The sequence below is a fragment of the Artemia sp. Qi Xiang Cuo genome, chromosome 5 (assembly GCF_049724085.1).
Source record: "Artemia sp. Qi Xiang Cuo chromosome 5, ASM4972408v1, whole genome shotgun sequence".
In the NCBI taxonomy this organism is placed as follows: domain Eukaryota; kingdom Metazoa; phylum Arthropoda; class Branchiopoda; order Anostraca; family Artemiidae; genus Artemia; species Artemia sp. Qi Xiang Cuo.
In genome coordinates this window covers 44,290,721-44,313,642 of record NC_142798.1, presented here as the reverse complement: position 1 = coordinate 44,313,642, position 22,922 = coordinate 44,290,721, and the positions used below count along the sequence as shown (strand labels likewise).

At 35.2% G+C, this 22,922-nt stretch overlaps 1 protein-coding gene across 4 annotated transcripts in view; it reads right to left on the bottom strand.

The window, feature by feature from the left end:
• Positions 1-22,922, bottom strand: part of LOC148952171 (ankyrin repeat and BTB/POZ domain-containing protein 2) — a 321,201-nt gene that overhangs the window by 91,082 nt on the left and 207,197 nt on the right. For all 4 annotated transcript variants that reach the window (XM_089089639.1, XM_089089641.1, XM_089089640.1 and 1 more), the window contains 3 exons: positions 15,713-15,916; positions 10,962-11,663; positions 137-303 (listed from right to left, as the gene is read on the bottom strand). In XM_089089639.1, the coding sequence (XP_088945765.1) occupies positions 137-303; positions 10,962-11,663; positions 15,713-15,916 (1,073 nt within the window). The remainder of the gene's footprint in view (positions 1-136; positions 304-10,961; positions 11,664-15,712; positions 15,917-22,922) is intronic.

Here is a 22,922-nt window from a genome sequence, read left to right as displayed (position 1 = left end):
ACAAGATGCATACTAACAACCGTAAAAATTTTGAGATTTCGGGGGGCGGGACTTTTTTCAAAACCTGTGTGGGCCGTCTCTGGTCTAAACTACAACTTCCTATAATATTATTTGCTATTATAGGATATATATCTACCTATCATCCTCTGGAACTGAGTTAAGTTGAGTGGGTATTCGATAGTGTTTGTGTCTTGGAAGGGTTTCGACAGGGGGAGATGACGAAGTATGACCGTCAGACATGGATGCATGACCAGATGAGCGATTATCATCAGATGAGGAGCCACCCAATGAATCTTGCCTGCGCTGAAATAAATAAAGAATATTAACTTTCTATTAATGATCAAAATATACGATATTATTTCTGGCAGTGGGATTATTTTGTGAGCCCTGAGCGTCCTTTGTGAAATTGTACGATCATGTCATTGCTATCCCTCCCCATGGTTCGTATGACAAAGACGCTTATACTCTTTTCTAACGGGCCCAGATACTTAGCGATAAGGAGCACAAATAAGAGTTTTTGAAACCCCCTTCTAGGTGACCTCATTTCGCTGATGTGAAGTGATCTTACTTCTGGATGATTTACCTTTTTTTGACGAACAAAATCTATTTCAATCCGCTTTTATCTCCAATTTGGTGAGTGATTTTTGACTTGAAATTCTGATATAGAATTGCCAATTCAAACGTTTTTATAGTTTACAATTTAGGCAACCTGTTTAGCATGTTGGTCATCAAGAGGAGGGGGCGGAACATGGAAATAAAAACAGTTTTAGTCCCTGGGCAGCACAGATATCGAATTTGAATAGCGAATTTCAAAATAAGCTTACATATAATTCAGTCTTTCATGAAAAAAAGGTATAAATATTTACCAGGGCTGAATGTTTGACACAAATTTAGTAATGACTTCACTACTGCTCTACGTTTGTCATGACTTCACTACTGCTCTACGTTTGTCACAGTATTAAGCCACCCTGAGCCAAAATTCTGGCTAAAAATCTACCTCTTTCTCACCCTGTTCCGAGCCCCAACATGAATTCCCAACGGGAGCCATTCGGATGTGGTTAACACCCAGCTACATTTTTTTTTTCAAATCGATGCTTATGTCCTATCTTCTTCAACTGACCTGTTGGGATCGACTGATCAATCTAGATTGTTTCCCAGCATCCTGTTCTCATCCTGTTATAAATAATACTGTTATAAATATAAATTATAAACAAATATTCCTGTTTTAAATATAAATATAAAGCATCCTGTAGTAAATATTTATAAGCACACATTTTTTCCAAAATAATTCATCGCTCGTTTTCCTGATTTCCTTATAACCAAATTTGCGTTACTAGGCATACTAAAACGGTCTAAAATTTGCAGTGCAGTACTACGATATGTGCAGTGCCGTTTTCGCTTTGGTTCGTAAGCCTTGTGCATCTTCCGAAGCTTCCATGGAAGAAATGAGCTTAATTCACAGAAATATTTTAAAAATGAAGATTAGTTTACCAAAGTAGTTTTCCATTTTTAACATTTAATTTAACTGTTTTAGCCTTATTGAAGGAACTGGTGCTACTAAATGCTAAAAACCTTGAAATTCATTTTCATCATTTTCATTCCCCTGCAAGATTTCTTTGACACCTTTTGCCAATCCAAAGTAAATCTTGCAAAATAAATTTGCTAAAATAATAATAACAATTATATTGAGAATTAGCTAAGCTGTGTAAGAAAAATCTAGCAAAAGAATATTATAAAGAACAAATAAACTTAATGTGCAAAATATGATTAGGCTTTTTATAGTTAGTTTACAATCTTTCCTCCTTACGGATAAAACATCTTGCCATGATATAGCCTAGTTAGAGCGCAATAGTTCCATTTATTGGAGATCATGAGATTTTCCCACAAAATCAAATATTGAATTTTTTTATGCAATTTAGCCATGACATTTGAGATCTTGACAATATTCAACAAATAACACCTATTCACCGCTTATTAAGTAAAGGTGGTGTTAATAAAGAAGGTCAAGGTCTTAACCATTATGTTTCTTAAAAGTTCATGTCATTCTGTTCTTTGCTTGAAAATGATACATCTGTGAACATAATACGTATATGCGAACCTTGGGGAAGCCATTTGGGCCGGACCAAGAGGGCCATAGGCATCTAAGGTTAAGAAAACATACAATTTGTGTCAAAATGGATAAACTCTGCTGAATAAGGAATGCCTCATTCTGGAGCATCCCTCTGAAAATTCTTAGCTTTCGGCACCTTAGCCTTTCTTGAAGGCCTGGAATGGTGTCTATGAGCTATTTGACAATATAACATATACTGTCATTTATGTGAATTCTTCGATACAATACCTCAACATTCAAGTGGTAACTTAATGAATTAAAAAAAAAAAAATACTTCGGGTGAAAGTACAGAGTAAAGTTAGAACGGGTAGAATTCATCCTTTAAAGATGACAAAAATACTGGCAGATTGACCGATTGACCTTTTTTTTTAAAAAATTATGCGGTAAAAGACCGCTCATGTGCATTTGTTGACGTTAAATACAGAAGAATGTGGCGCTACAAAGAGATGACTAAAGACAATGAGAAAAGTACCAGAGTTGCACACGATATATCTCTCGAGACGCATGTTCCCTGTGAAGCATTTTGTGAAGAGACACAGTAGAATAATGCGGAAATAAGATCCCCTTCTTTTCCCTTTAAAATTTTTAAATATAGTAAAATATAACAGGTTTACACATATATATTTGGTTAGAAGTAGGCCAATACACATCTGTTACACTTTCCTGACGAGGATGAACGCAGGGAAAACATTAATTTTCTTGATTTCAGTTTATTTATCACAAAAAAAGCAAAAAACAGGATTACGAGCAGACTAGAAAACCCGAGCAAGCGCATTTCTCAGTAAACCGCTAGTTTTACAGAATATTGCAAATACAGGGAACTATTTGATCATCGATCGGAGACTGATATTTTTGACACCTGTTTTCAAGGCAGAAAGTGATTGGAGGGCACTCAGTCCTCCTTCCAAGCCCTTTCATACATTACTCAGAGGCGAAATCTAAGGAGAAGGACAAGTATTTATTTCAATCTTTTAATGAAAATACAAAAAAAAGGTATTTTGAAAATTTAGGGATGGAGCAATTTATTTTCAATGAAAAAAAAGGTTTAAAATCTATGAGGTCAATAACGAGATTCCAGGACTAGGGCCCTAATTACGCACAATGCGCTCTTCTGCATATTAAGTTTATATAGAAAAGGTGGACATGTTGCACCTTGTTTGAGCTGGAATCAAATTTTCACACTGGGGTTAAAGACACTCCCTGAGTTTTCCAGCTTATGTGGTAGCCAAAAGGCTTTAAGCCTAGAAATAAATAGTTTTTGCGTCATTGCTTGTTTTTTATACTCCTTCTGAGTTAATGTTATTTTTTTTTCTTTTTGTGGATTCTTTTATTATCCCTCTTCTATATCAATGTCGTGGCATTTGGAGGGGATGTGTTTATGTTAATTTTTTTTTTGATAATTTATATTAAATTAAAATTAAACTAGCCCAATGGTCTGGCTTGGCTAATTAGTTTGGTAGTAACTGGCACTAATTTGTCCAACACCGCATGAGCACATTTTGGTTTTCGATCGGCTTGAAAATTATACAGAATGAACACTGGCTCAAAAGAACCTTAAAACAATAGTTTTAATTTCCCAAAAGGACCTGTACAAACAAAAAAAATGTTTTGTGTGGCCAGCTTGAACTTTACATGTTATTTGTCCTGAGCAAAGGGGATCTCGAAGCGCAAATAAATTTACGGGTTAAAAGGAATCAATTCCATGAAGTGGGCATAAACATTACAACTTTTCCATTTTCACAAAATGAAAGCTAGCAGTCCAACTGCTACAATCTGAGGTGCCATTTGACAAAAATAGAAACAAAATTCTGTGCTCCCAGTCCACTCGGGGCTTTAAAGCTGAAAAAAAAAAAAAACTCCAAAATTTTTTGAACAGTCCCATTATGTGCCTCCAGTCCACTAGGGGCTTCTAGCCAATCTGTGTCCATTCTGCGGAATTTCAGCAAAGTAGTGCGACAAGAATTTAAATTCAAGCACATGGACTGACTCGGTGGACGTGAAAGTTGGGCATGTCGAATCTCGCTTAAACTAGAATCCCGAAAAGAGTTTTAATCTGTGGGTTCGGAGAAATAAAGCATGACAGTGGCCCCAGCAACCCCCCCCCCCCTATCGCAACACCAACTTTTAACCGCAAAGGTAGGATTATCGAATCTTCTCTGGACGGGAAACATGCATGGATTCCAATTTGCATGCTTAAAGTACAAAAGTAAGCCCCTTGTCCCTTGCCCCGCCGTCAAACATCCAGAACTAAGGTAGGCATACGACACTCTGTTTAAACAAGAGTAACGCATGGATTTTGAAGCTGTGTAAATAGAGAATCAAAATGGAGCAGCGGAATCTCTGATACCCCCGGGCCCCACCCTGCCGCCAAATTGTAGCTGGAAGCACCTAGCTTTAGCCTGAATCATAGAAAGGTAGCTCAGCCTCTATGATCGGAGTCCCAAAATAGGTCTCTGTAGCCCCTCTGACACCAAACCCCACTAGAGAAAGGGCGTATTTTATTTGATAGACTTATAAATTATATGAGAAGTACCTGGACTATTCATTCTAATTCTCTTCGTTTTAGATTTCATTTATTCATTCACGGCAAGGCCGTACCCAGAGGGGGGGTTAGGGGGTTTGAACCCCTCCCTTACGAGTCAAATGTTTTTTGACTCGTAAAAACGTAAAAAAATGGATATAAGCATAATTTGTATGCGTTTTTTGATATTTTTTTGCGTACCCCCCCCCCCCCCCGAAAAAAATCTTTGAGTAAAATCCCTCCCAAAAAATATCCTGGGTACGGCCTTGGTTCACGGTAAATTCTTATTAGATCTTTTGGTTAATACGAACAATTGGCTATTTCAAATTTCTGACCCGAAACCCTGGAGATTACAGAGATTCACTGGGCCAAAAAGGGCAAAGCAGAGCAGTGGGGGTTATAGGCCCGGGTAGGGGACAGCCGCTCCTCCTCAAGTTTTTCCAACATCTGACATTAAATTTCTTTTATTTTATATTTCTACACTCCTATGATAAATCTTGCCCCTCCTCCTGATTATGAGGTCTAAAACTGCTACTGGAGGAGAGGTGGCTGGTTGTTCTCCAGCCTCTTAAAAATGTCACTATAAACTTTAACTTCAAACAAACTAAGATTCTCCTAGTTTCTATGACCCCCCCCCCCCTATCTATGCTACCGGAAAAGAAAAAACATTGGAGACACTATGCTCTTTACTAAGTCAGCGTTAGCGCGTCGACACTGATAAAATGAGTAATTTTCAATGGATTTGGCCTCCTGCCCCGAGGGCGGAACTGGTCGTGTTTCCTTTAAGACACTTTAAAATACTTTCGCTAATAGCTTCTGAAGGGTACCTTTAAACTTAACATAATTATATCATTGAAGCCATCATCACAAGCATATTCCTTTTACAATTGTGATTTTTTTTTTTTTTCTTTTTTTTTTATCAAACTTCGCTTTTTGTATGTTATTTTCTGTTATTATAGGCACGGTCACTCATTACAAAGTTTGTTACTAAGAACGATATGACTATTAATGTCTCCCAAATTTTCATCAATTTCCTCTTCCTCTTAAATTCATTATTTGTAAACATGCAAAAAATTAATACACTAAATTATATTTAAGATGTTTATTTAGTTTCCACTAAGGCGCAAATGACACTCTAGCCGTTCTGGGGGTTGAGGGGTGGAACAACTAGATGGATTTGTAGTAAAGATCACTTGACAGAAAAAATTTGTGACAATTAATATACTTTTACTGTTTTACACAAAGCTTTATTTCTGAACTGTTTTCCTTTCTTAAATCCACTCTTTTCGACAGTATGGAATATGCAATTGGCTATATAAAACTTCCAACTTGAGCAATCTTTTTAGTTTTTAGTAAACCACAAAAGCTACTTTTGTTTTTCCAGAGATTTGAGGGACGGCAACCAGGCCTGGATTTACCAATAGGCCCACTAGGCCCGGGCCTAGGGGCGCACAATGTCAGGGGGTGTAATAAATTATCACTGAGTGATTTTTTTCTTAATAAAAACTGGACTAATATGATTTATCGTCAAAGTGCCAGGTTCACTCCACCGCTGCGCTGCCTATTCACAAAAAAGCAATTTTAAAACAACACAGGAATTCCGTGCCCACTTATAAACCGTCCAATGTCTCCCAGGAATGGCAGCTGAGAGTTCAATATCACCTTTTTTTTCATTACTTTTGGCTCGTCAGTTGTGATCTGTTCAGTGCTTCCACGATCCCCCGAATTTTCGGGAATTTCCCAAAAATTTAGCAAAAACGGAGCGGCAAAACCCGCTTGGACCTAGGAGCGCCATAGCTGTAAATCCGGCCTGACGGCAACTCTACCTTTGTTTGTGGTAATTTCTCTTCATTTTCGGTTTCATTTCTTCATTCATAGTAATTCTGATCGCTTTAATTTTAATTTTGCTTTTTATGAAAAAGAATTGTTGTTTCAATTTCAGACATGACGTCGGGGTTTTAAAGATAAGAAGTTTAAGGTCATGAGTAACGGATAAATACATAATAGTGGTTCATGTGGATTAATGTGTGGTCTAAGTTTCAGGCAAATAAATTCTTAAAAGGAAATGCTCGTCGTCATGTAATTACTGGATAATTTGCCTGATAAATTAGAGATCGGCAAGGTTAATTATAATATTGGCAAAATGTGAATATGGAACTATTTAACTTTCACTTGTGTACTAGACATATCACATCAAAAAATCTTCAATTATCATTTGCTAAAGCCAAAAGCATATTAGTAATGATAATTCTGTTTTAAACTTTTATTAATTGTTTGTTTGCACAGCGTTTAAAATTAATGATGGTTCTTTTGTTTGTGCCTAACCATTAAGTTCAACAAATACTTGAGTAAAATAGCTGACAAGCCTAAATTAGTTTGAGATAACTTTAGGATCCTTATATGTCCACGAAGGATTATATTCGTTGGGGATTGGTTCGTAGTTTGAAGTTCATTGATAATTAAACTTGTAATGTCAATTAATGCTCTACTCAAAAAATAAAGTTCATTGGAAGAGCCTGGAAATAATCAGAAAAAACAAGTTTTACACATTTTCTTCACTATTGAATTACTTTTGAAACCAGGAATGTCGTAGGACTAGTGGGTATTCAGACTTAAATCCAATTGAAAATTCAATTGACCCAGAACGAAAAATAACGTTATTTCGTTTTAGCGAAAGAAGTTTCTAAACCTAAAGCTGAAATTTTGGAAGGGTAACAACCTTACGGGAAGCTACGATGTTGGCAGACTTCATGATGAGAATTTGAAAGAGGCTTTCCAGGAACAATAAAATACCAAGCTGGAGAGTTTAGAATTTGAAAATGTAGAAGATGAATAGAATAATTTTAGGAAAATAGTTTGCGAAGTCGCTGAATGGTGTCTTAGGGAAGAAAGTTAGAAATACAGTTAGGAATATAAGTGAAAATACTTTATATTTAATAGAAAGATGGACGGGCTTGTACAAGAAATATTTGAGCAATAGATCATTTGAAAAATTAAAATATGTATCAAGGAGGCACGAAGTGGTGGTCATGGATAAAATTGCCAAGGATTTGGAAGATGCAGCTAGACGGCATAATAGTAAAATATTGTACTGGCATGTTAATAAATTGACAGAGAATAGTCGGTCTGGACTTGTCCCAGTTAAAGAGAGGTGGGAAGAACATTTTGAGAATGGCCTGAACCGTGATAGAGTTACAGGAAAACATATAGAAAAGAATGAAAAAGTTTCTTATACCTTGGATTTGAAGGAAGATTTCTTTTGTGGGAAAAAATTAGAGACAGTACTAAAAGAGTTAAAAAAAAATAATAAGGTCCCAGGTGCGGATAGTGGTAAATGAGTTTTTTAAATATGTGGCAATGAGGTTAGAGGTAAGTTACTGAAGATTTATGAAAATGATTTTTGAATAAGGGGAAGCACCTAGCGATTTTAGGAAAACTCTAATTAAACCTCTGTATAGAAAGGGGATAATAGTGAATGTGGTAATTGCAGAGGAATTATCCTGGTTTCTGTAGGTAGAAAATTACTTAGTATGATGATACTTTTTAGACTTAGAGATTATGTAGATAAAAATTCAAGAGAAGAACAGTGTGTTTTTAGGAAGGGTAGAAGATGTGTCGAGCAAATTTTTACTCTTAAATTAATAATTTAGAAGTACTGGAGTCATCAAACTCCTTTAATCCTCAGTTTTGTAGAATATAAGCAAGCGTTTGAAGCACCTGGTTGAAGAGCTCTAGCGAAGCTCCTATCCTTGTATGGTAAACCAGATAAATACATTAAATTAATTAAGAAGGATACACTATCAACAACGGACACAAACTAAAATACCAAATAGATAGCTAATGATATAATAAGAGTTTTCAATATACAGGTTAGCAGAAATTTGACGAAAAGCTTCAAAATTTTGATTACCTTAAGTCAAAAAGGATAAAATCATCCAGAAATGATCAGTTTATATTATCTTTTGAGATGTTGAAACGTACGCTTTACGTTTTCATGCTGCTCTTTACTTTTCATTGAATGTCGGAACTAGAGATGATCTACAAATTTAGTTCAATATTCTCTCTTAAACAATCTTTGAATGTTAGGTCTCGACAAGTCCATTTTTAATCCCCAGATATTAACTACGTAAATTTCTTAATGGATGTGTCCTCTTTTGGATCACTGTAGTCTAAATTTTAAAGTTTTTATCAGAATTTTCTAACCTATATATTGAACAATCTTATTATATTATTAGAAATATTCAGTAAGTTATTTCTTTGGATATTACAAAATGAATACCATAGTTTGGATACAGCTCTTTACTTTCCTTTGAAGGTCCAAACTAAAACAAAATCTATAGAGTTAGTTCAACATTTACCCCTTCGACAATCTTTGAGAGTTTTATCAATCTTGGGATATCAATTACGTAATCTTTTTAATAGGCGTGTCCTTTTCTGGCTCACGGTAATCTAAATTTTAAAGTTTTTAGTAAACCTTCTAAACTATATAGCGATCACTCTTGTTACAACATTAGAAATGTTCAGTTTGTTACTTCTTTTTAGATATTAAAATTAATAAGTTTTGACATTGCTCTTTACTTTTCTTTGAAAGTGAAAACAAAAAAAATTCGATAGATTTAATTCAGCATTCATCCCTAAACAATTTCTGAAAGTTTCATCTTGATAATAAGTACATCCAATTGCAAGATACAATTTTTTTTTGTTGACGGTTACCTATTTTCAGTTTTCTGATATTAAGGGTATTTGTTAAAACTGACTAATTGGTTAACTGAGTTGGTTAAAGTGCCGAAATAAATAAAAAGCCAGTCACAGGTTCAATTCATAAAATTGTGACTATTTCTCGTATACTATTTATAAGTTCATAGAAAAATGAAAAAGATAAGTAAATTCTTGATATTTATTTCATGGCACTGACTGAAACAAAAAGTCTTGCGTGTTGAAGAAACGAAAACAGTGTCTTGAATCTAAGAAAAAAACGTTACCAAATTTATAGTTTTATAGAGAAACAAAAAATTCCAATTCCAAAAATCATATTTTGAGATATCATTTTTGGGTGGGGGATTAATTTTGGAGGGCTAATGATGCTAGTTCGAGGTTATTCATACAAAAGTTTATTTTTAAAAAAGTAAATTTCAAATGCAGAAATCAAATTTTGAAACACAATATTTTTTTTTTGGGGGGGGGGGCCACTTTTGGAGAGAAAACTGCAAAAGTTCAGAATAAAAATTAAATATGATTTGGCTAGCTTTGGAGACCTCTTTAAGACTTACTTTAAGCACTCTTTAGATTTAAATATTATTCTTAACTTTCCTTTGAAGGTCCAATCCAAAAAAAATCCATGGATTTTTTTCGAAATTCCCTCTCCGTCATCCCCATAATAGTTTTAAATCAATAACTCCAATTGATCCTTTGATATTAGCTATTGAATTTTATAGTAATTATAACTCTTTTTGACCTGAGGTGATAAAAATTTCATTTTTTTTATCAGAACAATAAATATAGGCCTACTGGTCAAGTACGAATTTAATGACATACGTACGCTTCAGAGGGCTCTGGAAAGCTGCCAGGGAGCCTGTTCCGTCTAAGTTCAAAGCGCATATTTTAGTATAGATTTCCCAAAATTTTCCAAATAATCCGAATTTCTACCCCAAATACCGTTGACTTGTTGATAAAACAGTCTTATTGCGAAATCTGATGGTCTGAAACGCTCTAGAATATCTTCGGGGGGACTGTGCCTGCCGTGCCCATACCCCCTTTAATACTGTTCATGCAGTTTGAAGGAAAGAGACCATAAAGCGAAAATACTTAGCAGTGATATTTTTATTAGCTGGGTTTAACCTGAAAAGGCACAAATCGAACAGATCTTGAATAAATAAAAGGGAGGTAACAATTATGACAGCGGGTAAAACACAAAAAAGTGGTATTATAAACACAAACACAAAAAAAAACACAAAAAAGTGCATTATATCTCAACCACCGCTATACACGAAAGAAGTCAAGTTCGGTTAATGCTAATGAAATAAAATAAAATAGGATGAAAATATAATAGTTTAGAAACAAATTTGGGCCATATGTTTGCACATTAGAGGAGGGGGGGGGGGGTAAAGCATAGCATATATTAATTACGTAAACTAGCCTAGGTACCCTTTTCCCCCTAAATCCCCCAAAAACAGTTGTTTAAACATTGTAAACTCATTGAGAAACAACGCTTTGCAATCATTTATCTCTTGTAAATAGCCGTTTAACGGGTTTCGTGTCTGGTTTCTTTGTACAGTGTATAGCGCTGGGTGAGATATAACGCACAAGTACAAAAAAGTTAATTGAGCTCACCTGTCCTCCACATAATTCTTCAATATTCAGATGATTTGGGAAATTTAAAATGTTTCTCCTTCTTGACTTGACCTTGTTTGGAAACCGACATTTTCTAGAAGCCATACTGTTGGGGTCGCCTTCAGATGAGCTCTTAGACAGCGAACCACAATCCGTCCCGTCACCAAGCTGAGATAAATCTTCCCTCATTGTACTCGAATTGGAAATTATTTCATTTCCGTTAAGCAATGAATCACTTTCATTTGAAACATAAGTATCACCCATAGAGTTCGTTGTAACATACCTTGTTTCAGAATCATCCCCCACTTTGTGGGTTTGTGCACTTTTTGCACGTCGTGGCTCTTGAATTGAACTTTGTTTTTCAGGGTTTGGTAGGGTGTGGGGTTGACGAGCTTTAATTTCTTCATCTGTTTTAGTTGTGATTTCCCCTTCGTATCTATATCTATTAAAAGCATCAGGTTCTTGATGCACCTCAGCATGTACTGTATGCTCATCAACTGTATAATTACTTGAGTTTAAAGGCTCCGACGACCTTTTTCGCACGCGGATATCATGAGATGAATCAAATCTTCGAATTTCTAAATCCGGCAATTGTTTTTCTACTACACAACGAGCTGCTTGAGGTCTGGGCGATTCTTCATTGAATGCTCCTAGAGGCGTGCGTGGCGTAGCACCGGCACAATCTGGAGTAGAATAATCGATCTAAAGAGACACACAAAATTATCCTTAGTTTATTAGGGAGAGAATATTAGAAGGAGACAACATTTAGCAAAAAGGCAGGAACATCAAACCACTCACTATGATTAAGGGTAAAATTAAAACTATGCGCGATGATGAAGGGTGAAATTAAATGTATTCTTCTACTTTAGCTTTATTACAGTGTTTGCCAAGCAGGTTTATATTTAAAAGGGATAAGAAATACAAGAACTGGTTTCTGATTAGTATTTCCACGAAAGAATTTTTTAAAAGGAAATGAATTAAAACAAAAACGAGCAAGAATGGAGTCAAATATGAATTCAGTCTGTTTCAAGTAAAGCGCAAATTACATTCTAAATCTTAGGGGGCGTTGGACCTCCCCGTACGAGAAAGTGATTTCCCTTGCTATTCAAGATGGGGGACTTCTATTCTCCTAAGCGGAGTTTTCGGCTCTAGAGATTCTAATAACGCATTTTATATCGATTCGGTACCATTTTTGCGGAGTTTCAGGCTATTTTTTGAAATTGCCATAGATTTATTTTTGAAGTAAACCTCTTTACTAGGTTGCCCTTAAAAAGGGAAACCATGATCAAAGGTTCATTTAATTTGACATTTTCTTTTAGTAGTTTTGTGTTTTTATTTCTAACCTTCAAGTAGTAGGCTATATAATACCAGCGTTTGTATATAATTTCAAGAGGCCAAAATGTTGATTTTCACGCTTCGAAGCTACAAACAGAACCATTAGCACCGCCTATGATGAGTCAGGGGGCAGTCTCCCCTGATTATATGGAAAACAATAAAAACTTCACTGTGAGACTTAGGCCCCTATATATTTGACTTGCACTGGGATCTATTTAAAGTCAATTTATTTTGATGTTAATGAAGACATCGTTATACCTTTTAATATATTTCAGTTCTTTAATCTATTGCAATCACACACACCCCTCCCGGTACTATTTCCTCTTGGCTTTCTTCCAATTGTCAATTTGTTTGTTCTCTATTTTCACACCGTCGTTTGCCTCCTTTGAACAAATGGTGAACCCTGAATCCATTATCAAAACAAAAAATTCTTATAATCAAGCTTTTTTGTTAAAATTTTTGTAATAGAAATGAGACACATGTAGATGAAATAAATTCACAATAAACGTTTGTTTTGATATATGTGTTTGAACAGGTCCAACTTGCAGAACTAGTTATGCGTTGATGGTACTAATCTAATGTGCAGCCATGAAAAATATGATCTTAGTAAGTGATTTAAAACCAGCTCCAAGGTGTTTCGAGATGAAACTAATCCACATTTGAAATTAGCTGCTGAATGAGTAACATCAATCATAACAAAGCTATTTAAAACATTATTCTTGACCAGTTTAAATAACGACAAGCAGTAATCTAGGTAGATGCAGCTGCGTTTTATCGGACTTGGTTCGTTTTGTTTCAGGTTTCGTTTGTTTTATATCCCAAGTGCAAGTGTATTGATGATATATCGGCTGTGTTGAAGTATTTTAGCTAGTTCGCTGAAAACCACATCTCTTTTAAACTTTAAAACATTCAAAAGTTACCCAATATTTACATGCCAATGGGCCTGGTCCAGCTTTTCTGGTAGAAGCTGATACTATTAGCTGTTTTCTCCTGCTTAATCCCATATTTTTGTTCTTACCCTTGGCAATTAACAAATACAACGATTTTTTTCTGCATTTGCTATGCGATAGCCGTTTTAACTTGGAGAGAGAGAGAAGAAAAAAAATATTAAGACACTTGAAAAAAGGCGAGGTATATAGAATATAAGAAAAAATATACAAAAAGCCAAAAAATCCTGATGTCTCAAGCGAGCAGGGACACCAGGACCAACTTCCCCCCCTCCTTGAGTAAATTCCAACCAGAATCTGAAACCTTATTTTTGCGAGGTATTTTAACATCTAGTTTATTTTAATGTTAGCATAGGATCATACAAGAGAGACAAGCGCGTCTTTGGGAGATTTTCTGAGGGCGGGGGATTTAAAAAACGCACGAATTATAGCCAAACTTTAAGTAAATGTATTAAGCCGTCAAAGCACGGAGTACACACAAAGCCCTGCTCTCCAACGTACGTGTTTGAAGAGAGTTATCCAAAATAACGTGCCACTTTATTTTTGATTTGGTGAGAATGTTTAACCTTTTGTTGTATTAACTAAAAAAAAACAAGTTTTTTTAACTGAAAGTAAGGAGCGACATTAAAACTTAAAACGAACAGAAATTATTCCGTATATGAAAGGGGCTGTCCCCTCCTCAACGCCTCACTCTTTACGCTGAAGTTTTTTACTGTTTTAAAAAATAAAGTTGTGAGACAGAGTCATACATTAGCGTAAAGAGCGAGGCGTTGAGGAGGGACAGCCCCTTTCATATACGGAATACTTTCTGTTCGTTTGAATTTTTAATGTCGCTCCTTACTTTCACTTAAAAAAAATATTTTTTTAGTTAATTTCTGAACGTTTTTTAATTAATGCAACTTTGACTTTGGCTCACCATACATGAATAATTAAAACAAAATTCTCATATTAATTTTCTTTTTTTTGGCTAATTGGCTTTCTCAAAATTTTGTTCTGAAGTAACTTACGAAATAACTTACGTATCGAACTTCTACATTCGTATGTTTTTATTCCGTATATTAGGGAGTTTACCCCCTAGTCAATACCTCGCCCTTTACGCTAAAGTTCGAATTTTGTTCGAATTACAAACCCCTGAATCATAAAGGCCGGTTAATTAGAATAGATAGCTGTTTTGAAAGTACTAAGAAACTTTAGCGTAAAGAGCAAGGTATTGACAAGGGGGCGAGCCCCCTCATATACGTAATAGTTTGGGGATTAAGTCATCCTCAAAGACATAGTAATTAGGTTTTCGACTATGCTGAACAAAATGGTTATCTCAAAATTTTGATTGGGTGCCTTCGGGAAAAAATTAGTGTGGGAGGGGGCCAAGTTGCCCTCCAATTTTTTTGGTTACTTAAAATGGGCCCTACAGCTTTTAATCTCCTTTCGAATCAGCCCCCTCACGATATTCTCGTACTACTGGAATTATAGGACCATCCCTGGGAAAATAAAAAAAAAATAAAAAAATAATAATAAATAAAATAAACACGCATCCGTGATCTTTCTTCTGGCAAAAAAATACAAAATTCCACATTTTTGCAGATAGGAGCTTGAAACTTCTACAGTAGGGTTCTCTGATACGCTGAATCTGATGGTGTGAATTTCTTTAGAGTTCTATGACTTTTAGGGGTTGTTTCCCCCTTTTTTCGAAAATAAGGCAAATAAGGAAAATAAGGCATAAAAATCTGATTCTTCTGAAGTATCTATTGGTATCAAAATTCTGTTTTTTAGAGTTTCGGTTACTATTGAGCCGGGTCGCTCCTTACTTACAGTTCGTTACCACGAACTGTTTGATAGTATTTTTTGAATGACGATCGTCAGGCAATAGGACATTGTGGAAAACCTGCGATTGGTATCTAAGACGCTGAAATTGTCCCTAGATATTGTTTTACAAGAAACATGACTTAGGCCTACCTAGGTAACAATTTGTTGTTAAAAAAAATATCAAGTATTTTCTTAAAAATTTGATTTTCGATTTTGTATTTTCTCTAGTAATTTTCCTTTGAAGTCAATTTAATCAGTGCCGTCGATCCACAATAATTAGGGGGGATCTACTTTTTAAAATCTAGCAGGGAGCAATTTTTTCAATGGAAATAAAAACAAATACGTGTTTATCGAAATTTAAGGCACCCTCCCACCAATTGACACCACTGCATTTAATGCTAAAAATGATTCAGACATAATTTCAGCTACTCTCATAAATCTCTTTCCCGTACTTTTATAAGGTTGCATATACAAATTCTTTTGAAAGGTGGCTATCCCGAGAAAAGCTAGTCTATTATAGAAACTTCTTAGTTTTGTCACCAAATATATTTTATTCAACTTTGCAGACTTGGTTTATCAGAAAATAACCAGAAAGATGCTCTATTTGGGAGAAAGTCCTCTTCGAATTATAAACGGCACGTCAATGAAAACTCAAAATCCACTTACACAAGAATTGCCAGCTTGAAAGTTGGCAACTGAACTTCTGTGACTAGTTGACTTTTCTCTGTTTGTGCTACAAGAATCTTTGTGAGATGAGACTTGTATTTTGGCAGGACTGCTATGATTTTGGAAACCGTAATTGGGAAGGGGTTGCTCTATTCTTCCAGTTACACCCTTTAGCATGAACTCTGTACTTCTATAAGTCTGAAACTGTAAAAATACTAGCATCAATGACGACATCTATAAACATTTTGAATTGTTTCGTGTAATTTTCACAAGTATTGCAACCCATTTTGGGAGTATTTTGACGCTTTTCCTAAGTTACAAAAATTGTTCTCATACTCATAACTGCCAATGAATAAATTTATAATTAATGACTTTTTCGTATCCGGAATCAGTGTAAAGAGCAGATTCCTTGCAAAAGCAGAGCGCCTTTTAGAGTTTTGATATCTCTTGACATGTCCCTCTTCTCTTTGGTCCCTCTTCATTCTGTGACTACAATACCTTTACGTGACATACATGACATGACATCAAGCCGGATACCCCTCCACCTGGACACAATCCTGCTAGAGATGAAGTTTGTTTTTATTTAAGGAGTAACGTACACGCCCACTAGTAGCAGAAGCGAAATACGTGTACACTGTATAAAACAGTGAAGAACAAATAAAATTAATTAAGGAACAAAAAACCCAACGAGGGTGATTTTCAGTCATTGAATAAAACGAGAAGATGCATTAGTTGTTCCGGCACATGGGCGCCCATAAGCTGAATTCCAGGGGGGGTCAAACTTCGTCTAATTGCTACTTTTAATGCTATATAATAAAAATCTCAGATCAAAAATATAAAAATAAGGCAGCATCATTCAGCCAGGGGGGGCAAGAGCCCCCCGGCCCCCCCCCCATATGGGCGCCCATGTTCTGGCATATACCTCTCCTCAGTGCAAAAGACAAAAACCTAACCCTTTGAAATTACCCAAACAGAAAGAACATAGAAGCTAAGAATGAAAGACAATTCAAAAATTAGATTGGGCATAAAATTTTTCCCTGCATACTGTCCACCTAAATAAATTTTTACTAAGATGAGTAATTGGTCTTTTTTTAAAGAGGGAGTGTGAGTAGAAAGTCTTAGTATTAAACTGTCATGAACAAAGTTTATAAAAATATCCCTGCATCTATGTTAAAGCGAGGTCTTTACGAGTATGTATTTTATATTTCAATTGCTTTCCTAAAGACTAAGTTAAAATACTTACTGCGGAAACAAAGGTTGTCTCGTTAAAAAGAACTAAATGATCTGGGTATTCCAAAACGTGAAGGGGTAGTGTAGAATCCAAATCTTCAGTTTTACTTATGGGCTTTAGAAATTTGTCTATTTAAGGTTCGTGTTCTTGTAGCCTTTCTCTGAACTATAATTCTGCCAATGTAAAATATTCCACAAGACTCTATATTAGGATTAGTGCAATAGGATCAGTTCTGTGATTCCCGGAATTGATGAAATGCGTTTGAGTTGTTTTTCCTTGTGAGGTTGACTGAGGTTAGCTTTTTTTCTGCAATTTGTTCAATAAGTTCAATGTGATAACCGTTATAGAATAAAATGTCTTATGTAATTAGGCTCAGACTCTACATGATTGTCGGAACAATTTTTTAAAGCTCTATCAACTAAAGAGATGACCACGCCACTTTTCCAAGAAGGGGGCGGTTTGACGAATATCACGAATAAAGATTATTGTGAGTGGATTCCCTATATATAAGAAATTCAGGATCGAAAACCTTTTTTAAGAATTAGGATATTTAAAAGGAAGCGTGCCTTAATCTTCAACTTCCAACGTAAACCGTAGATGGTGTCAAATTTATTTCAATGCACCAAAAACTCGTTCAGAAAATCATACCTATGGTCCCAAATAGATAGAACATCATCAATGAAACGGGCACAGGAAGAATAATTTAGTCAAAATCTATTCAAAGCAGAGTTTTCGATGAAATCCACAGAGACTTGCCAAATAGGGAGATAAATATATTCCTATTGGTAAACCTATAATATGACGAAAAAAATGTCCCTGAACCTAAAATATAAAGAAAATTTGTCGCATAGGCGAACAAGAGTAATGACAATGCCAATTTCTAGAGTTTTATAGCCAGACAAACCAAAATTTTCCACCAATTTTTTTTTAAAGCTTGTTCAAATTTTTCGGCGTCGCAGGAAGTGTACATAGAAAATACATCGGAACTTTTTACAAGCAGCTCGTAAACTAGTACAGTTTACTCGACGCACATGCTCCGTTAGCAGCTTTTGAAAACCTTCTGGGAAAAATTGAGCTGTTGAGCTAGAGAGAAAATTCGTGTGTACTCAACTACTAGTGCACTGACCGGCTTTATACAAGCCGCCTTTTTATTTTGTAAACTCGGCCGCATACTTGAGCCTTTGTACTTCGAATATTTGAGTTTTCAGCAAAATGTATTGAATTTCTTACATGTGATTTTTGCGTCCATAAAAGAGATATAAGAAGAGCGGTTAAAAAAAGCCACTAAAGCATTCTTTCTATTCCCGTTTTCTTGGTGATATTCTATCTTTTTGTGACCATAGGCATGGGCTCGTTCTTGATTCTCTGAACGACTTTTTAGTGTAATTTGAATATTTTTTACTCAAATTTACACTTTAGGTTGGAAGTTGAAGATTCAATAAAGTTTCCTTTCTTGGATACCCTGATTCTAAAAAAGGCACCCAATCTTGAATTTTCTGTAAATAGGAAGCCCACTTACAATTATCCTCCCTCTTCAAACCACCCCACTATGTGAAACGAAGAGTGGTAATATCTTTAGTTGATAGAGTTTAAACAAAAATCGCTCAGACTATCCTGTAGCCTCTGAGCTAAATATATAGAAGATAATTTATTCTATAATGGTTATCCCATTAACCTAATAACTATTTAAACAACTACAGAAAAAAATTAAAGAAGTAAAAAAGAAAATAGTGAACCATTCCCTATTCTTTGGCTAACCTCATAAAGAAAAACAAGAATTTCACGATAAACTTTGGAAATCTTATGTAAACCTAATCTTTCCGTGTCCTTCAAATGAACTCAAGGTTAATCATTTGTTTTAGTTCTGATATAGGCAGAACTGATCATATTTACTATGGCGCACATAGAGTTCCGTGGAAAAATTTTCATAGGCAGAGCTCCTCAGCTCCTCAATGCCTGGGAGAATAGCTATACGAACATAAACGTTCAATAAATAAATCTCTGGAGTCTAGAAGTTAAAATGATGAGTTTGATTATGCGACCCGCTCTATTCTGTTGAATAACCAGGTAGCCTAAGATTGTGCTTTTTGATCAGACAGACTTAGTTTCCACTGTAAATGGTTAGCACAGTCTTTTAGGGAAGAAAAAAATTAATACACAAAGACCTTACTTTTAAACGTAAATCTTTATTAATACAATAGTTAGAACAAAACTTCTACTTTAGCCAACGAAAAGCACAGCTCGGTGTGTCAGCTTAATGCATAAAACATTAAGAAAAAAAAATTAACATTTCAAAGTAATGCATCTTCCGACAAAATTAAGAACAGATCAAGAAAAAAAGCAGCAAAAGTAAAAAAAAAGAAGGCGAAAAAATGGAGAAAAAAGAGTAGAGGTCACCCCGGTGCGAGTATAAACTAAATCAAAATTAAAAATCTATCTAACATTCGTAAGTCCCCATTTCCCGACAAAGAATAATCCTCAAAACAGGTTTTTTTTTTCATTGATGAACGATTCTTTGGAATTGCTTCAGTCAGATTAATTTTATTTCAAATTTAGGGTATCTTGTACCTGAATGAAAATTTAACCCTTTCTGATTTAAATAGAGAAAAATGAAGTATCTTAGAGCGAACAAGGACATAGCCTTATCATGGAAATAGTTTGTTGGAGATTGAATATAAAAAAAACACATTGCTGTTTGTAATTCTTTTAGTTGTTGAAGATTGGGAATGTATAGAAATAAAAAGAGGATATGGGTTTCTGATAGATATCGTAGTCTTGAAGGGCGAGGAATAAAAGATCCAAGAATTCTTAATGACTTATTCTGGATTATCTGCAAGGGTAGTAAGTAAGCCGCAAACGTGTTGGGGTAAATTATAGGACACTATTTAAGATAAAACTTCATAAGCATAAGGGAATGAGACAAGATTTTGAGAATGGAAACTCATGCTTTAGTCTATAAAGGCATCCCAAATTATGAGCCAGCTTCTGACGCAAATAATCAGAGTTTTTGTGAAAAGGCAACATCTCATCTATAATGATCCAAGGGCACCTAAATGACTTAACCTTTTATTCTATTTTGACCTAAGATTAGTTCTTCTATTCTGATCTTATTCAGTGCCTGCTTTGAGAGCCCAAATGTCATCAAATCAGTTTTTGATAAGTATGGAGCCAAATAGTTACAAAAAAAACACGGAATTTAAAGGAATGCACTGTTGTCATCAAATTTTTAACCAATAAGGAAGCAGTTTGAGCTTTTACTTTCACTGTAGTGTCATCTGCAAAAAAACTACAGCTAAGGCGTAATTAGGAGGAAAATACCGTGATAAGTCATTAATGTGAATTAGGTATAATATGGGTCCTACTACGTACCCCTGAGGGACACCAACATTATCTAGAGCTAGGCCCCAGTACGTGACCATTTCCATTCGCATGAATTTTTTTTTTAGACGTAAAGTCCTTTACGTCTAATTCCTACATTGTTGACTTTTTCAAGAAGAATTCTGTGATTTACTGATTTATTGTCTCAAATTCCTTCTTTATGTCATTAAATACGAATAGAAACTTGATTTTTATCGTTTAGAAAATCTTTTTGTTTAATAAAAGCGCTTTAAACAGAGATACTGGGGGTATTTTTACAAGCCCTATTTCTGACAATTTGTTACAAAAGAGAATCAAACAGCATTTCTTCTCTTTTCAAATAAGATCAATTAGCCGTCTTTATGCAAAACATTTAGGTAGACCAGCTGCATTAACCGCCAGGGAAAGAATTCATACCCAATCCAATTTTCGTCAGTCGTTTTTCGTTCTGTTTGAGTAACTTCAAAAGGCTAGTTTTTTTTCCATTTTGTACTGAGGACGGCTGTTTTTAATATTTTCATTGAAAATGCAATTTTTTCGGTATCCTTCATTAAAAAAAAAAAAAAAAAAAAAAAAATATTGCCCCTTTTAGATTTTGAAAATTAGATTTGCCCCCACGCCTAATTTTCGTGAATTTAGACTACTGCCAAGAATAGTGTGAATCTGTATGTTTTAAATTTGCTATTTTGGGCATCCTTTAATCTGCCCCCCCCCCCCCCAAATGCTTGTCCGATTCGTAAAAACGTAACAAACAAAACAAATTTGTGATGCGTTTTTTTTTATTTTATTGTGTATCCACCTCCCCCCAACAAACGAAATCCTGGATACGGCCTTAGCTGTTCCTAAGGCTTTGGAATTTCAGGGTTTATTAAGTCGTGTTTATACCTTTATTCTTTATGGAGCAGTAACTACGGCGGGGCAATTTTCTATATTTATTGTTCTCCTTATGAGCTTATATCACTAGAATAAACTGCATTGTATTTTATTAATTTTATTAAAATCCACACAAACAGTGATTCTGATTGTATCAGGCACTTCCTGTGAATATGGGTTTAATCTGTTAACAAGGTAAATTCATTGAGAAACTCTCTGCAGTGATTTACTAAGTATGGCGTATGCTCAAATAAAAAACAAAAAAAAACGCATGCTTGCCTGATCGAGCCAATGGTAAGTAATTATTGCAACGAAGATATTATCGCTTTTTTTTTAAATCAAACAACCATTTCATAAATCAAAGAATATTGGAAATGACAATTTAAACTAATAATATGATGTATAATTGGAAAACAATGTGAAAAAACTAATAGTCACAGGGTCGGGAAGGAACAGAAAGATCGTAGGTTGTAAATTATGCTTTATTTTGATTTCAGAAAATGAAATTAGCTAATTACAGTATCAAGACGGGGTTACAGTTATATTCGTGTTGAAAAGCAATAGGAAATTGTGAACTTCCGCGGTTCAATGCAAATTTATTTCTGAACTCCGGGATCCTGTAGAAATGATAACCTAAAACTACTACTAATGGGTATTTTCTGAGTCGTTAAATAAGAACAAATCCTTATCTAGGGGTGGTGGGCTACCCGGCTTGAACTCCCCTCCGAAATATCTCTCTGACTAGTAAATTGGTATTAAAAATGTGAATAAAAAAGTGTTTCCTAAAAAATTAAAAAACACTTCGGCTAGTAAATTAGTTTTAACTTAGCAGGTAAAAACGAAACTTATTTGAGACAGGTCCTCGGGACGTAACCCACTCCTTCATTCTTTTGGTAAACCCCCCTCTAACAAAAATTCTATTGGTACCCCCCTCCCCACCCCGAAAAAAATCCTGGATGCGACACTAAGTAAGAAGCTTGTCATAGTACAGCATAACTAATCTTGGGATTTTGCTTTAAGAACAGAAAAGGACCTGTCGAAAAGCTTGCAAAAACTTTATCAGTCAATAATTTACTACTAGTTTAATGGGGGTAAACATGTCTTACAATGCATTTTATTGTCCTGTAACTATTTCACATATTTTAAAATATAGTACGGATATCAGGGATTTTTTTCTGGGGGTGCAAAAACATTAAAAAGGACGCATCAAAAATGTGTTTTATATTCATTTTTGTTACGTTTTTACGAGTAGGACAAACATTTTGGTGGGAGGGGGGTTCAAACCCCTTAGCCCCCTGGATACGACCTTGATGAATATTTGCATGTCCTAGAGAATAAGCATTGAAAATACGACGAACGGGCATTTCCCCCACCACTTTTAATTTTTTTTTTGTTATGTCACCTCACACATGCACAAAATTTTCTGAGTACGAAATTTAGGGGGGGGGGGACAAGGAAAGCATGTATATGCGATTTTTAATACTTCGCTGAGGCGGATCTCAGTCCCCTGATACTAAACAGAATTCATCAAAGCAGCCTAAATGAAAACTGGAAGACTTGCGCTTATTTTTTTACTATTCCTTCCAGTTAAATGGGCTAAGAAACGCATAAGGTTGACTATCTTTAACTCGTCCCTATATATTTGTACAGAAAAATCGCCAAGATTGACTGCAACATGCTTGGGGGAAAGCTAAATTAACAATTGCGAGTTGGAACTACCTAAGGTTTTCTTAAAGCAATGAAACTTTC